The sequence below is a fragment of the Cucumis melo genome, chromosome 6 (genome assembly GCF_025177605.1).
Source record: "Cucumis melo cultivar AY chromosome 6, USDA_Cmelo_AY_1.0, whole genome shotgun sequence".
In the NCBI taxonomy this organism is placed as follows: domain Eukaryota; kingdom Viridiplantae; phylum Streptophyta; class Magnoliopsida; order Cucurbitales; family Cucurbitaceae; genus Cucumis; species Cucumis melo.
Window position 1 is genome coordinate 2,382,506 of NC_066862.1, and position 18,464 is coordinate 2,400,969.

At 30.8% G+C, this 18,464-nt stretch overlaps 2 protein-coding genes across 2 annotated transcripts; one reads left to right on the plus strand and one right to left on the minus strand.

Moving 5' to 3' along the window:
* Positions 1-1,014: 1,014 nt before the first annotated feature.
* LOC103483437 (E3 ubiquitin-protein ligase ATL4) lies at positions 1,015-2,966 on the minus strand. Its single transcript, XM_008440054.3, has one exon. The coding sequence runs from the start codon at positions 2,806-2,808 to the stop codon at positions 1,771-1,773; it is 1,038 nt and encodes a 345-aa protein (XP_008438276.2). The 5' UTR covers positions 2,809-2,966; the 3' UTR covers positions 1,015-1,770.
* A 7,704-nt stretch (positions 2,967-10,670) lies between these two features.
* On the plus strand, positions 10,671-13,159 carry LOC103483438 (ATP synthase subunit delta', mitochondrial). The gene is made up of 2 exons (XM_008440055.3): positions 10,671-11,061; positions 12,480-13,159. Exons 1-2 carry the CDS (start codon positions 10,804-10,806, stop codon positions 12,822-12,824), a joined length of 603 nt encoding a protein of 200 aa, XP_008438277.1. The 5' UTR covers positions 10,671-10,803; the 3' UTR covers positions 12,825-13,159.
* Positions 13,160-18,464: the final 5,305 nt, after the last annotated feature.

The following is an 18,464-nucleotide window of genomic DNA, read 5'->3' on the forward strand; positions in this document are numbered from 1 at the left end:
CATTTTGATTGTGAGTGAGTTTGCTTTCACAAATTAGAAATTTCCAAATCCAATCAAAACACCATATCAAAACTTCTTTATCTTCTTTTTTAATATAAGAAGCCCATTTCCCATTAAGAAATTTGGAAACCCCAATCTCACATGTCTCATTCCACATTTAGTGCCTAAGATGTGACCTTTTTTATCTTTGCTTTCTCCTTTCAACCAAACTCCCCCCTTTGACATCTAACTTGTCAACTATATTCATATATATATATATATTGTTTACTTTTAAAATTATTCCAATAATGTACTTGGTTCGTTTTCTACTTCAAATGAATTACTTTTGGAATTAGATAGAAAGAGAAATTTGTAAGGATAATTCTTCTTCTTTTTTTTTTTACATGGTTGAAGAATAGAATCTTGAGTTTGAGATCAACGTAGAAGCTTTATTATGCCTATTTTGACCGACGAAATTCCTTTTTGAAAAAAAAAATAATAAAAATGAGTTGTCCACGTGACAAATTTAATTAACATTCAATTAATTTGTAGTACCCAAATGCATGGTAAATTATAATAGGTTATAATTATTCTGTATGTTTTTCTCTATAAAATAGTTTTCAATTTTATTTTATTAAATAGTATGCATTGTTTCAAATTTCCTAGCATTCGATCTACAAACAAGTAAGAAGTTTAAACTATAAACTCAATTGGGGATCATTTGGATATGTTTCATGAGTATCTGTGTGTGTGTGATGGGGGGGGGGGGGGGATTTGATATTTAAATTTTAAGAACCCAAAATTATTTTTCCCATGAAAAAGTAACCAAAGCATATTCCTATTTGTTAAGGAACAAAGAAGAACAATTGAGTATTCTATTCATAAATTAAACCTACAATCCGTCATCATAACAAACATGACAAAATCCGGAGAGAAAAAAAACAGAGAGAAATGTGAACCCAAAGAAAGAAAGAAAGAGAGAGAGAGAGATTATGTTTAGGTCTCACAAATAGCAAGAATCTGAGAAAGATCAAGAAGCAGCCCTATAATCTTGGCCTCTTTATTTTCAGCAATTCACTTTCCTATTTTCTTCCCCTTCTTTTCTTTTCTTTTTTGGCTAACAATTTCAACAAACAAGCAAAGCAATGATTCCTAAAGAATTTTATTTCTCACAAAAATATCCCACAAAATAATTTTGTTCATTCCATATCAACAACATTTTACACACCATCATTCATTTACAAATCCACAAAATACACTCGAAAAATCAAGAAACAAACATCAAATTACAAATTTGATCCCCATAACAGGTTATGGAGACTGAATTGTAAAGTTTGACCAAAATTATAATTTAACTACAAAGAAAGAAGGAATAGAATTATGGAATGGGATAAATTGTTTTTTTTTATATATATAAAAAAGGAAAAATGGCACATTTTTCATAGAATATGAATTCAAGTGTGTTATTAGCTTCACTGCCACGATGGGAAACTTTTGTTTACTTTAATCCCAGCCAAAACGAGGTAGCAGAAAAATCTCCGCAATCTTTTTGAGCTTTTTGATTAAATGCCAACAAAATTAATATTTGGTGTATAATTGTGAAAAAAAAAATATTTATTCACAAGCTTGAATCTCAGCCGTTGACATAATCAAAAGGATCAAAAAGAATAGGAATCTTCACCGTCCGTTTTCAATAAGGCAAAAAAAAAAGATATACTTGCGTACCGATCGGCCGGCGATTAACCCAATTCCTAAAACTTCCAAATCCTCTGCCGTGTGTTGTAATTACGATCATACCCCTGAAAACCATCGGAATAACTCGCTTATTTCCTCTCCGACGCGGCTGTTCTCTTGTTCCCATTCTCCCGCGACTGTCACCTCACTCCGTCGACTACTTCCGGTGAAGAACCTACCGGAGCCTCGGAAAGACAGTGCACGAGATGACACAGAATTCGAGAGCCTATCGACGTAGTCCTTCAGCCAATTCCTTCCGGACCCGACGTCCGCCGCTAGGCTTCGCTCTGTAGATACCGCCGATATGGGAGCTTCAATGTCCTCCTTATCTGAGACGCTCCTCCGGTGAGCATTGGTGAAGTTTACCTCAGAATCTTCTTCGACGAAATATTCGAACGATCCTATCGAATACGATCTCCTTCCTTCGCCAGAGTCGGAAGGTGCTTGTCTACGGCTAATACTGCCAATCTCGAGCCTAAAACTGTCCCCCCCGCCGCGACCTTCGGCGGCATAGGAAGCCATAGATGCCTTCATTACATCGGATTCAGAAGCGAAAATGGCGGAGCGGCAAAGAGGACAACTCTGGTTGGATTGAAGCCAAGTATCGACGCATTGAGCGTGAAACGCATGGCAACAGAGAGGAAGAAGACGAAGCTGATCTTCCGCTTCAAATTTCGACAAACAAACGGCGCAATCAGCCGCGGCAGTGGAAGAACGACGCGTGACGGAGGAGAAGGAGAACAGAGGAAGCGATTCGATTGGAGAGAAAGAGTTAGTACATCGAACCGCAGTTTGTTCTGCCGGAATGATGCGGCGACTAGAAACAGAAGAGGACGATGACGATCCAGAAACCGCAGAGAGACGGAGAAGACACCGTCGGTTAAGGTAACGGAGAACAAGGCAGAGAATCACCGAAGCAAAAGCAGTAAATGCAAGGATCGTAAGAATGATTAAGATGCTGGGACTGAGATTCTTCAGCGAAGAAGAGTGACTACTGGAAACCGGCGACTGAGGAAGAGGAGGAGAGGATGAAACATAGTCAATGGCAGAGCCTGAGAAATCGTCCGGCAATGGCGGCGGCGGCGGAGAAGCCATTGCAGTAAGTAATTTGTCTAAATTCTAGAGAGAGAGAAAGGGAAAATATTGGAAGAGATGGAACGAGTGTAAATGCAGCGGTCAGTTTTTTCGGGCAGGACTCTCGGTTTCATTAAGTTGAGGGAACGAAGAGAGAGAGAGAGAGACAAAGAAAGAAAGAAAGAGAGAATTTCAGTTGGAATGAGACACGTGAGATGCACGTGATTTAAAATGGATTGAGAAAATACAAAGCGACACTTAATTTTCTTTTGGTTTTTCTTTTCTTTTTTTTTTTTTTTGTCAAAAGTAAATAAATATTACAAAATACAGAGTCCGAAGCTTAGCTGCGACTCTGTCGGAGACGAAATTATTACTGCTTGTCTTTTATTAATAACCATTTCTAAAACCCTTCTTTCCTAAATTTTTCCTCTCCTATGATTACCATATATTTTCTATTTTTGATCTCTAACTTTTTGTTCAATTTTCAATTTCACAATTTAATGTCTAATTTTAAATAATTGGCAAATTTAGATGTCAAAGTTTATTATTTTATTTTGCATACTATGTATTTTTATATAAATATTCAATCTCTTATTAGTTTCTCAATTTACTTTTTCAACAAATAACACTAATTTCTCAATTAAAATTTCTTCACTAAAATTGTTTTTAACCTTAAATATTTATATTTATTTTGAAATTTATGAAGTTCTTTTTTTTTTTTTTTTTTTTTGTTAATTTATGTATACTGACAATGAATATTGAGATATTAATAAGTAATATTTTGGGACCTTTTGATTTGTGTAATTAACTTCCTAAAATTACAAATATACATTATTATTTGGTATTGCAGTTGTATTGTGTAATTGGGGTCTCAATGAAATTATCTTGTATACTTAGAGACAGTCTTAAGTTAAATTTTCTTCTACCCATATAGTTTTATAATTCATATAAATATTTTCTTTATATTTATGTATGCTATAGCGATAGAGTTAGAACTACTAGTTTTAGAGAGTTACGTATCTCATTTTTTATTAGTTATATATGGATTGTACTGTTAAAACTATAACTAATGTAATTATACTGAAATTAAATGATTTGTTAATTTAGTTGTAACAAATTTCGTAAATTCTAAACAAACTACTCAAAATTATAACTTACTAGTACTAGTAGTTATTTATGTGTATTTTTTTAGTTCAACGTATATGTTTTAATGTAATTTGTTAATATCATTAACGTGGATATTTATAAATATTAATTAATAAAAATATGAACACTCCTCGTCGAAGTAATTAACTTAATATAATTTATGCATTAAGAATGTATATACTCTATAATGAAATAAGTGTGGAAAGGCAAACTAAAAAATATAAAAGACAAATTTAATCGTCATTCAATCAAATGATACATGTACATAAGCAATGGGGCATAGTCAAAATTTTTTGCTAGGAGCCACAATTTCATATTATGTTATGAATTTAACCCATAGACACTTTAATTTATTTATATATTATGACCTCTAAACATGAAAATGTTTATTATTATTATTATGTGTTTGGATAGATTCTTATTATTTCAAATTTACGTGAAATATATCTATTTTATATATGTGCTTGTCAAAAAATGTTTTGAAAAATATGTTTGTTATATCATATATAAATTTAACGTTATTAATTTGGACCAATCTAATGGGGCAAAGGCACGTATCTCCTGCCCTTATGTAGCTTTGTCCTTATATTACGAGTCTTTTAGTTATAATTATAGACGAGGGATGAGAAATTCAATCTTAGTGTGGAAAGAAATCGACGTAATATAATTATATTTTAAAATCATAGAAAATAATGCATATCACTTGATTTACACATCACATAAATTTAATTTATTGAAACTAATTAATAAGAACAAAAACAACCACATATATTGTAAGGATGAGTTTTGGAATATTATGGAGTGATGAAGAAGTAGTCTACTAAGAGCATTTTTCAAAGTTGTAATAATGTTTTTAGCTACATAATCAAAAAGTAACCTTACAAAATAAATAAATAAATAATAATAATAATAATAATAAACTTTTTAAAGAAGTTATATAATTTTCATTAATAACACCTACTTTTAATTTTAGATTAATTACACATGGGTTCAATTGAATACACGTAGGTTTCTAAAACTTATATTGTTTATTAAATTTCCCTACTATTTATTAATTTCTAATTTTTTTGATCCATTTGGAGGTGTAGCATTTAATATGGTTAATTTAATTTCCACACCTGCCATTGTACATTATATTTATTTATATTTATATTTAATAAAATGTGGGTGAGAAGAGTAAATGCAGCCGTGGCAGTGGGTGTGCTTCCACACTATCGGCTAGGACCCACCCGAAGCCTTCTATTTAGGGTCCGATTCAATCATCAGACGCACCTGATCGTCCGGCACGTGGACGGTTACAACCTCGTACCGTACAAATGCCCGCATCCAATAGTTTCTTCATTCCTTTCTTTTATTTTATTTTAGGCTTAAATATATCTTTAAATTTTCCCACGAAAATTTAATCCTTATAACTTCTTTGTGTCTTCTTGTCTAAATCAATGTAGTCTATCGATTTTGGTATATAATTTTGTAATGGTTTAGTTTCCAATTTAAAAAATTTGTTAAATTTTGATGTCAATTTTGATTATTTAGTGATGGAGATTTTGTATATTGTTGTTGCACTTTGGTCCTCAACCCAAAACACACGTACAAATCCGATAAACAGTAGTGAAAAATACAAATCAGTAACTGAACGACAGAAAAAACAAATTGATAAAGAAACAGAAACCGCAAAACAAAAACTAGATTAGTAGGTAGCTGAGTCGCGGAACATTCTCATTTGCCTATCTCCTCCCTCATTCCAAAACTTAGGTGTCCTAAGGGCCCAAACCCATCTATCAATCAATAGTATGTGAAATAGTATTCACATTCCAAAATAATTAATGTTGGAATGCTTTGGAGAATAAAATAATATTTTTTTTTTTACAAAATTTTTCATCTAATATATTGAATCTCTTGTTAGTTTATAGATTTATCTGGACAAGAAATCTCAATAAATTTTCATACTAAAAGCCTAGGATAAGTACTACATTGTTACATAATAGAGTTTAAGGACTAAATCAACACAAATTTGAGAGTTTGTTTTGGAACTAAATCGCTAGAAATCAAAGTTTAAAGGCTAATAATCGCTATCTTTATTGAAGTTTAGGAACTAGGAGTGATTTTTAACCTCTACATATTGAGAAATATATATCATAAATTTGGAAAATATTAATAAATCTATTCATATTATTATGAGTTTAATGCACCAATAAATCAAATGATTCAAACCCAAGTTGAAGAAGTACAATGACTTTTACTAAGATCATCTTGTACATTATTTCAAAGTAAAGGGTCCAATTATGGTATAATTATTAGAAAGAATGATAGATTGTATTTTTTTTTATTAGATTTCATAGGGCTGTATTTTAAAAACATTATGGTTAAATTATACAACAATGAAATTGAATTTGGGATATTTTACACTTTACAATATTTAGTTTTTGCCTTTTAATTTTGAAATTTGTCTAAATAATCATTAAATTTGCCAGAAAATCAATAAAATGGACATGATGACAATTACCAATGTATAAAAATTACTTACACTATGAACATTAAGATAATTGTTGGGTTGTTTTTCTAATAATAAAAATGTTATTCAAAAGCATATCAATAGACATGAAATACTAATTGGTTATTTATATATATATATATAGTAATTTACTAATTTGGAAAATTTGGCATACAAAATGAAAATATTGTCTTTAAAATACACAATATTTTTTCGAGAAAAGAAGGTTTAGGGTATCCTTTTTTTTTTTTTTTTGTCAGAAACTTTTCTTAGAAACTGAATCTATACAAATTGTTATGGTTTTTGTTACAATAAATAAAATTTAAAGGATTAAATTTAAGATTTACATTCTATATATAGTTAGATTACAAATATAGAAATTAAAATAAAAATGAAGTCTTAGAATTTTGGTAAGAAAATAGTATTTTATCTCCAAAATATTTTTTACCCATTATCATAATTCCAATCTTAAATTGGGTTGCTCAATATATATATGATTAATTAGATTAATTAGATTAAGAATAAAGTATTGGAAATAAAAGGGTATATTCTTTCTAATGGTGGAATTCCCATTATGTTAATATTTAGTGTTTAAAAAAAATCCACAAACTCATCATTACATGTATTGAAAAGTTAAAAAAAAAAATGAAAGAAAGAAAGAAAGAAAGAAAGAGAGAAAGAAAGAAATGGAATTTTGACAGATAAAAAATGTTGTTTTGTTTCCTATTTGGACGCACTTGGGATTCTGTGCATTTCATTGCTTCATTGCCACTCCTCGCATGTTTCCCTTTTCTTACCCTTCACATACTATTTTACTATTTTCTCCCTCTCTCATTTTTATTATTCTATATTTCTTTTCTTTTTTATTTTGATCTCAACTTCTTTTCTTTTCTTTTCTTTTCTTTAAATTATTATTTTGATCAAAGTCACCTATCCATTTTCAAACCTTTGCAAAATGTATAGATCAGATTCCTTCAACTTTTACGTGGGTTGGATACAACTAACATTCAAATGTGTACTCGTAAATACGAAATATACGATTCTAAACTTCCTTTCCCTAATCGTCGTAATAAAAGAATGCGGTAGATATCACTTGTAAATTTTTCTATCGTGACTATATATTTTAGGGAGTGTTCGTTATGTATGTTCTTTTTTCTTTTTCAGTTAGATCGAGTTGAGTTGTCATTAGAGAGACGAGAAATATGAGTTAAGGAAAACGACGGTAAGAGATGTGAGTTGATATTAACAATCATGTGAGGATTTCATATTAATTTTAAGGAAGTTATCGTAGGAGAGTGACTAATTTCAGGGTTTTTTTACGTCCGCAACTCATTTACTTCCAATAAATCTAAAATTAGTCCTTCGAAAAAAATAATCAAAATTGATTGAATGATTTCGTTTTATCGAAAAAATATGATATGTGAGTAGGTTTCCATAATTTATAACAAATATCCGAAATAAAAATAAAATTATAATTAATACTAAATTTAAGATTTATTAATGTATACCAATATAACTAAAATTAAGCAAACTTCAAAGTATAAGAATCGAATAAAAATGAATAGTTTTAACTTTTTTTTTTTTCGTGACAAAGTTGAAAATTTAATTATGTATACTTATTAATCACAGAAATAAGAGTTAGAGAAACACATAAAACGTTTTTTAAATTACAACTCGTGCACCACTTGGAATTTCGAGATCCATTAGGAACGTTTTTTAAAAACAAGAATTTTTATAAACTAAACATTCCACTTTTTATCATTCACACATTAAAATATTTAAAATTTAAATTAAGTTTTTATCATTATAAATCAAAAGCACAATGTGCATAAATTTCCGTGATGTTTTCTTTTTCCTTTTGTGACCTTACTTTTCAGTCATAGACAGATCCAACTATTGACTTAATAACATAGTAATAGATAATAATCAACTAAATATTTACTTAGTTGCTATAATTACATCAATCAAACTTCTAAATTTTCATAATAAAATCAACTTTATGCATAATATAATTAATAGACTCTATATTACTATCTTCTATTACTGTGTATCAATATATTTGATAGAAGCATACCAATGTCTAACATTGATAGAATCTGAAAATTTTACTATATAATGTAAATATTTTGTTAAATTTATCATTTTTGATAATTTTTTCTTTTGAATAATATAAATAAACATATTTATCGAATAATAACATATAATGTTTCTTTTTTTAACTCGTATAATAAAACAAATTTTCTTTGTTAGAAAGTACACACGAAAAAATAATTATTTTCAATTTACTAACATTGCTTTCGTACTTAAATAAATAAAAATACGAAAACAAAATCAAAACATAATCTATAAAGGTGGATGGATTAATATAATTAGAAAACAAATGTTTGGGTCAAAATCATTAAGTTTTCATAACGGTAACACATTGTTCAACTTACATGTTTTGTTTTTGTTTTTCAAATTTGTTGATTTTGTTGAAAAAGAAATATATTCAAGAAGTCAAAGATATCATTAAATTAGATTTGTTTGGAACTTTAAATGTAATTAGGACAAAGATTTGGGGAATTACTTTTCCACAAAACATTTTCTTACCTAATCACTTAAATATTTGGATTTAATAGTCAAAACCAACATTATCCATTAGTTCACCAAAATCAAGGTTTATCATTTTGTTGATAAGTAGAATGGGAGTTCACCCATGACTGTTTTTTCTTTTTTTTTCTTATCTAAATAAACAACAATCGTAATCATATCTAAATTTTGTAGAAATTTATATATATATTTACCCTTTATTGTTTTAAAAAAAAGAAAATTGAATTATCACTTTTTCAAATCCTTCCAAATAACTTAGTAAAAAAAAAAAGATCGATATAGTTTGAATTTGCAACTCACTTGAATGTTGAATAGTCAACATACTTTTATCTATTGGTAAAGAAGATAAAACGATGAGTACAAATTTAGATTATTTCTAATAAAAAAATAAAATCTAGTTGAATTTTAATAATATCGATTTTTTTCTCTCTCTCAAGTTAAATCTAAATCATACAAAAATGAAGTGATGTGTTACTCCATTAAAATATACAAAATCTCAACTCTATATTACTATCTTCTATGAGATTTTATTGCCTTTAATACTCATAACCAATAACCATACATATGTTTAATTAAAATGGTTAAGATTAGTGAAAAAGAAAAGATGTTGCTAATATATTTATTTATGCATGTGGGGCAGATTGTTGAAATTATAATCTAACTATTGAAATCCTAATTTACTTTTCAACAAAATTTGACCCACCCATCAATAAAATCTATTTATTTCAAGTTATGTGCCACGTGTCAAAATGAAATAAAACATTGTGGATATTATAGCAATACCAATGAGTTGTTGCAAAAGATAAAACATAGCATGAGGGTAGGCAGTTCCCCTAGCCTCTAACATATGTGCTTTATTACAAAAGTCCTATCAATTTAATATCACTTTGCTTATATATATATATATATATATATATATATCATATTTCACCAAAATTTGTAATTGCTCTACCAACTCAAATTTGATGCTCATTGCCCACACAATTTAATGGTCAAACTAACCCACCACCATGCAACTTAATGCTTTCATCTTCATACATGTCTACCCATTACTTTAAAAATCTACTAACTAATTCACATAACCTAATTCATCGTAACCTACTAAAACCTAAAACGATTCAAGAGAGGACCAATGTTCTAAAGTTCAAATACCCATCTTTGAACAATAAACTATAGTCTCATTTTATTGTTATTAACGCATATCATTGATGTATTTAATGTTGACGACTGTAAAAAATCTGTCAAATGCATGTTAGATAATCAAAATTGATGTATATACATAAATTAGAAGGTGCGTGTGATATTATTGACAATCATATCATTTTGTGTCGGATGATTTGGATACATTAACTCTCTCGTTATGTCATTTTAACAAAGAAGATAAAACTCTCCATAAACTTTTACCCTAAAGGTATTTGGTCATAGATTTTTATCCTTGAAAAGTATTAGGAAGAGATACGAACTCTACAATTTTGAACATCTCCAAGCCCAAAAATCCCACAAGGAAACCTCCTAGGCCCAATGGACTGTATTTATTAATTTAAGTATTTAAAAGCCCAATGGATCCAGAATGGGAAAGTCCACTTAAGGCCCAAAAGGAAGCCTAGAAAGCCCAACAAGAGAGTGGAAGAAGCCATATCTATGAGGCTCAGATCCACAATGGTTTCGGCAAATCCTCCATTTTCTCAGCTTCCAAACAGCTCCAGGGGAACCCTTCCACTTTCTCCTTCTTCTTCTTCATCTCTCTCCGACCTTGCGAGAGCCGAGCGACCACCCTTCTCTCTCCGACCATGTTCCGACGAGCGTCCACCCTTTTGGCCCGTCCTTTTCTCTCTGCAAGGACCAGATCCTTCTCCAGCGATCTGCCGGCGGCTGGTTCCACCGAAGATGCCTTTGTCTCCGCCTGGAAGAAGGTCATCCCCAATATTGATCCTCCTAAAACTCCTCTCTCTTTCATGGCTCCTCGTCCTGCTACGCCTTCTTCCATCCCTTCTAAACTCACTGTCAACTTGGTCCTTCCCTATTCCTCCGAACTCTCGGCTAAAGAGGTTAGTCTTCCAAAATTTGGTTTGTATGTGATTTTTTTTTTTTTTTTTTTGTATTTGAATCTAGTCCGTGATTATGAATTTTTGCAGCATTTGATTTGATTTTATTTTATTTTATCTTCTGTGAAATTTTCATTTCGTAGTGCCAATTTTGATGTAAAATTATGAGTTGAATCTTCGTGACAAATGCATTCGAATGTTAAGCGGAAATGATTGACGTAAAACAAGATTTTGATTCTGCTGTTGGGGATGTTGAACTAGAAATGGACTTTATCCTTGCTGAGATCGTTTATTGTATTATTTACTTAATCAGTGTGGACCGTAGATTTCATTTTCTTGTTTTGTTTTGAATTTGATATTTAGCATTCATTTTCTCATACTAATTCGATCACACTCGAGGATGTGTGGCGTGATCTTTTATATTCATAGACATGGTGATGCTAAGATCGATGCCATGTTCTTCCCTCATGGTCAAGGACCCAAGTGTTGTTGATATGAAGTGCGAGAAATGCTAAATTCTTATCTAGTAGCCCAGTTCTGTGGTTTCCCTTGCTTGAACATCGGTAATATTAAAAGTTAAACCAAACTTTGCCGATAAATTAAGGTGGCGTTTTCATGTTACCATCAATTCTTTGTAAAGTTTATACTTCTTTCTCGGTTCTCGCATCCGTAAACCTATTCCATAACCCTCCACTTTTACCTCCTGTTGTTGTTTTCTGAATCTATGGCCAGGTCTTTGGTGCTTAGTTTAATGGGGAAATATCGTCTATTGGGTAGTTTCATATTCTATTATAATCAGTACTTAAAATCCTAAAGAAGCTACTGGTGGCAAAAACCCTGTTCATTAATGCCTTCTATTTCCTGTTTTTGGTTTAAATTACATTATCGTAGAAAATAATATGAACAATAGAAGTGAGGATCAAAAGGGTGCCAATTATTAAAGAGATTACAGACTTCCAATTCGTTTTAGTAACATAGGGAGAATTAATACTAAAGAATTTAGAGGTAAATTTCCATATAGAGACTAGAAACAAAATCATACCATCTATTATTCTTTAAAGATGTTTTGGTTTTTCCCATCGCTCAATCCCATTAAATAGTGGATGCTACATTTCAATAAAAATTAGGTGGTAAGGAAGAAAAGTATTTTGTCTGTATATCAGGTGATAAGAAATTATGCTTCCAAGTTTATTGTTAATATGTCTGCATTTATTGGTCGTTTTCTACATTTCTCTTCCTTAACTGATGGGATGCTAAACTTTTTCTCTCATTCAAACTTCCATTTTTCCATTTTGTTTTGCTAGAAAGACATGGAACTAAGGCTCTAGTGGTTGAAATTTCTGAGAAGGAGACCCTAATTTTGCAGTCTGATTACTTGTTGCTTTTGTTTCAAAATTTTCATCTCTCTTCGTTCTGAACAGGTTGACATGGTTATAATTCCAGCAACAACCGGACAAATGGGTGTTCTCCCTGGTCACGTACCTACAATCGCAGAGTTGAAGCCAGGGGTTTTATCAGTACACGAAGGGAGCGATATCAAAAAGTACTTTGTGAGCAGTGGTTTTGCATTCATCCATGGAAACTCATACGCTGACATTATCGCTGTTGAAGCTGTGCCTGTAGATCAAATTGATGCTGCCCAAGTACAGAAGGGTCTCGCCGAATTCACCCAAAAGTTGAACTCTGCCTCAACAGACTTGGAGAAAGCCGAAGCCCAAATCGGAGTTGACGTACACAGTGCTCTGAATTCTGCTCTTACCGGATAGTCTCCCTGGCTCGTAAATCGGCCACCTTTCGGGTTTTATCTATTTACCAATTGTATGTTCATAACACTGCCTCATTGACATTTTGAGGTGTCTTCTTTGGTGGAAATACCCTCTGGAACACATCATCATCTTGGGGCTTACCTTTCTTGTGTTGAATTTGAAGTGATTCACAAATAAATATATTAGGATGGTTTTTTGTGCTTGGCCTTGTAGCAGCTCATAATCTGTTGAAACCATACCTCACAAACAAGGACAAATTTTCATTTGAATCTGTATGGATGATTCAAATCATGTCTTATTTTGGAACAATCTAAAAGGCAACAGTATTCCGAGAATCTATTTGTATTCCTCTTTTTATCTTTTGATAAGATTGACGGTTGTATCATTACGGTATGTTTGATAGTGATTATAAAATGCTTACACTATCCTAAAAATCATTTGAAAATATTTTTAATATTTCAAAATCTATCTTAAATGTGGAGTGTGGTTGAGGTACGCAACGAAAAGTTGGTTAGTAGGTTATTTAAGTCTTGTTATTGTTGTTTCAAAAAGAGAAACTTTAATAGCAGTAATCTTAGGTTAAAAGTTTGATTCTCGTAAAGAGAAGACAAAAAAAGGGAAAGGGGAGAAATTGGGATGCCACCGATAAGTAAATCCATAAAAATTCATAAAAACAGGAAAGAAAAGTAAAAAACGTGTAAATCTGGTTAAATTTTGGGCTTTTTTGAATGGGCGCTGTTTCAACCTAATCGTCTTGAATGTTGATAGTAGAGCTTCCTGCTGAGTCCATTGGGCCTTTTGGGCCGTTAATTACGTTGACGACATAGAGCCCATCATAGTCCATACTGCAGTGCATATAACATGAAACAAGTAAATGAATTAGAATAAATAAAAGAAAAGAAATGGAGTTATTTTAGAAACTTGTGGTTATAAGTAAATTCTCACCCACTGTTCACATGACATTTTTCTTATTGAGCTTCGTGTATTTACTCATCATGACGCAGTATAGGTGATTTTAGACCAAATGACATAATCGATATTAATGAAAGACATGCAATATGACTAGAAAAATTACAAGATTTAACCAAAAATAAAATAGTACATGAGAAAAATGATCGACCCAAGTCACCTAATGAAACGATGATTTGAAGGATTATCTACTAATAGTTTGGATTTGGATATCTATAGAGAATAATAAAGGTCATCTAATCATGTGAATAGGTCACCGTGGATATAAGAAAAACAAACATATTCTTCCTTCTTAAAATTATTGGTTTGTTGCACTTACTCACTTTGTGAAGTAAGCATCATACAATGCACAAGAGTATGCAAAAATTTGAATTTTTTAAGTCTTGTTAGTCTTTCGTTAGATAAAGTTATTGTTGTCATCGTTTGAAGGTCGAGCTATTTTGTCTATTTGAACTTTGACATCAACAAGACAAACGTTTTCAGTTGCCTTACTCGAAATTAGCAAACTAATCATAGTTTTCAACGTGTGTTACGAGAACCATGACAACAGTACTTGCCTTCTACATCGAGACTCACTATATTTACCGACCGTCTAAATTCTAAACCATCGATCGTCGACTTCATTCTTTAATTCATCCAACGACAATAACTTAGTTCTCCTACTCTTGTTTTGACTTTCAACTCTCCAAAAAGGTGAAAAGGGCAAGGACAATACAAGGAATGGATCTCCAACCTCAATCCTGCTCCATCACCATCCCATTCCGAAGGAGAAGAAGGAGAAAGTAACGAGATAAGAAGATGACAAAGCTCAATAGTTATCTCTTTAAAAAAACATCACATTAATATCTTTTTACCAAATTAGTTGAATATGGTCATCCGTACAACAATTCATTTAACCTCCACATCGTTATACCGTTAGTCCGTTAACAATCAAAGTAGTACATTAACCATTCGATCCACTACCCAAATTTTGTGAACAAGTAGTATCGCTCATGAAATCACCGTGACGAGATAAACATAAACCTCAAACATGTAGGACCAATCATTTATTTTGTCATTTACTTTTTTTTATATATTAAAAATACAACAATTATTATATGCTTAAAAGAAACAAATAAAACCAGTTGTCAAGACATTGAAATATAAATGTCCTTTACGAATCAAACCCCACCTGTCTTTTGCAATTATTAATTACTATTATTTTAATTTTAATTTAAGAAAGAAAGGGAAAAAAAAAAAGCTTTATTGAGAATTGAAACGTAGATGCCCTTATCAAAAAGCTACACGTGGACAAACATTATTCATGTGAATAAAAAATGTTACCACATTTTGACTTAAAGAAAAATAATTTTATTAATTCTTTAATTTCCCTAACTCACATGAAATAGAATCCTCTTGATCTCATCCCAAAGCACTTCCACTCATTTTTTAAAACGAAACCCTCAAAATTCAAATATATATATATATATATTTTTTTCTTATTGGTTGATTATGATGTTGCTTGTGCTCCCCTGGCGTGATCTGGACCGTTGATGTTCGGCTTCACGGAATCCCGGAGCCTGCATGTCCAGCCGTTTCGAGTCATCGCCACGTAGCACGTGCAGTTACTCCCGGTTGGAGCCTTTGATTGAGTCGCACGTGTAAAGGGTTGCTTAAAGATGGGGGGGGGGGGGTGTGACCGGGGTTGGTTGCCCGGAAGGATGCGGGCAGGATGGTGTGGGGCCCGCGTGACAAGGACATGGGGAGTAGAGCCAGCAATGCTATGAGTCAGGTGGGTCCCGTTGCATCGTTGGCCTTTTTCTTGTCGTCTTTCTCTTTTTGGGTCCCACCACCAAGTCAGCTCCAAAGCCTCTTTTCACTTCAGCGGAACCCTTCTGTTGTTTGATTTTTTTTTTTTTTTTTTTAAATTATCATTATTTATTTAGGGTATTCATAGATATTCAAATCTTACTCTAAAATAAATCTTAAATTTTATTTACTTAGTCTTTTAAAAAAGTAGTCCATTAACTTTCATTCAATAAAATATTATAATGGGGGAATATGTTTCAAATTTTATTACGATATTGTGAAAATACTAAGTAGATAAAAAATACTTGAAAATTATATATATATAATGTTATAGAATTAATTTTAAAGACTTATTAAAAGTATGTTAATTAATGAAAGTGGGATATTTGTAACCATAAGTTTGAAATTGGACCAACTCTATATCATACACTCGTTTTGATAATTATATAATTTTTAATTTAAAAGTTTATAAAAGTAAGCTTCTAGTGACTGTATCTCAAATTTTCTAATATATTTCCTACTAATGTTTTTAAAAATAATATCTAGTTTTTTAAACTAGTTTATTTTTTCAAGTTTATAAATTATTGTGCGGTAGAATCTTTTATAAAAAAAAAAAAAAAGTTTCTAAAGAAAGTGTTAAAACTTATTTTATTTTCTAAGCTTAGATTAATAATACAGTTCTAATACTTAAAATTTTAAATACATATTTGGTTCAATTAAGTTTATTTTTCCGTGGCGATTAATTATATTTTTTTTCTTCAAAATAACCTATATTTTCCCAATGAATAAAAAGAAGATAAAATTTAATTATTTAAAAGAAAATAGAAGGGGTCATTCATTCATAATGATATTTTAACAATTTCTAGTTTCCCTTTATGCTTTTTACCTTTATGCCCCTCCGATAACCAATTATGTCCCTTTGGGGGCCCTATCTGCGGCCCCCACCGTCCATTAAAAGAACGAAACGGTTGAATTAAACTTATTCCAGAGAACTCGAGTCGAGACTCACTTTTCCATTTCTCTCCCTAATCTTTTCCTTATAATTACGTCAATGCCCTTTAGTTCAAAATTCAACGTTTTCTTCTTTTAATTAACCTAAAACAAACAATGGTCCTATTGTAGTTTACGGAATCAACAAGGGGTAAAGTTGGAATAACGTAAGTAACTTTAACGTATTTGCAATAAGAACCTTCAACTTTATGTTTAATTCGTCTTTTTGCCTTCAATTTCTTAGTATTTATTTGTTATCACATTCATTCGTGACAATTGACACCCTGATTTGACAAGATTTTCTCTCAATATTGTATTCTGGACTCATCACATTAACACATCAAATTGATTTCAAAGTCTAAAAACTTTATTTATAATAATCATTCAGAGGAGTACTTTTTAAAAATATATTCAATTTTTTGAACATTGAAGTTCACGATGCCAATAATTAGTCATGAATTGATACATTCATAAATGACATGTGTTTTTGTTATATTTACCGTGATCTTATCCCTTAAATCAAACATATATATATATATATAACATTATCTACTAGTACATCGGTATTTACAAGGGTATTGATACATATCACATTTGTAAATAAAATGCTTTCAAAATACTAAAATATATATGTTGGAAGAAAGCTAATAAAGGTTCTTGAATGATGATTTTTCTAAAACAGAATAGATTGTATTTTTAATGTTTGTCTTTACATTGAAATATATTAATTGTGAGATACATTAACAACCGTCGTAACAATATTGTTACGACGATATTGTGAAAACATTGTAAACTACTCGAGTTAACTATTTAGTCATAAGGTAACATTTAGAATAATGTGAGTAGAACTTAGGAATGCATATTATGTTACTGTTGTATTATAATACTACAAAATCTCTTTGTGCATTAAAAAAACAATACGTATATATTGTTCATTGCAAAATTATATAGTTGTTCGACTAAAAATTTAATCCATTAACATAATTTTTAGAATCAAATATGGTAAAGTTATTCGGTAAGATTAATGTCACAATAAAATAAATTAGTAGATTTTCGTAGCTATTTTTTACGATGCTTATCCGTAACATAAAAACATAATACTTATCCATAGTTATAAATAAATAATTTACATAATTTATTTTTTAAAAGAAATAAAACATTTGTTTAAAAGATATTATAGAGACATTATATAATATTAAGAGCACCATTAAATATCAACATAAAAATAATTGTAGTTTTAACTTATTATTTATGCATAATTCAATATATATATATATATATAAAAAAAACAAGTGATATTCGTCAAACAAAATTTAGAAGAAAAGGATACATTTAGTCAATGATCTAAGTGTTTAATTTATTTTGTTATAATTACATTAATAGTCATTTTCAACCCATATATAAATACCACATTATTAAAGAATATTATTATGTATAGACTATATGGAATATTGGTATTAAAAATTGGTATTAAGAAGGAACCAAGCTTTGCTTTATTTGTCGACTAATGCGCACTCCCCCACTTGATGTAGAATTCAATAATTGTGAGGGGGGAAATGTAGGAATATGAAAAAGAAAGAGGACCAAATTCTAAAATTATTTTATTTTAGGTTTGGCCCTTGGGGTTGGGGAAAAGGGTGCATGCACTTCTCGCCAATAGATTTTCGCCACGGAATACCCAAAACCACCCGTTTCAAAAACCATTTCTATTTTTCTTTTACAAAAAAATTTAATTAGAATTTTAAAAACTTATTTTATTTTATTTTCTTAGGAAAAAATTATAGGGTGCGTTGCAGACCACTGTATCGAATATCTCCACGGTTTTTGGCTCGTCGAGGTAAGGGCGTCGTTGTTGAAATTTGAGATTTGAAGAGTTGATTGGTGTGGTTGTAC

Excerpts from the sequence above, each read along its gene's own strand:
- LOC103483437 (XM_008440054.3), bottom strand. The coding sequence starts at position 2,808 with ATGGCTTCTCCGCCGCCGCCGCCATTGCCGGACGATTTCTCAGGCTCT.
- LOC103483438 (XM_008440055.3), top strand. The coding sequence starts at position 10,804 with ATGTTCCGACGAGCGTCCACCCTTTTGGCCCGTCCTTTTCTCTCTGCA. Across the intron at positions 11,062-12,479 it reads CCGAACTCTCGGCTAAAGAG|GTTGACATGGTTATAATTCC; the intron begins GTTAGTCTTCCA and ends CGTTCTGAACAG.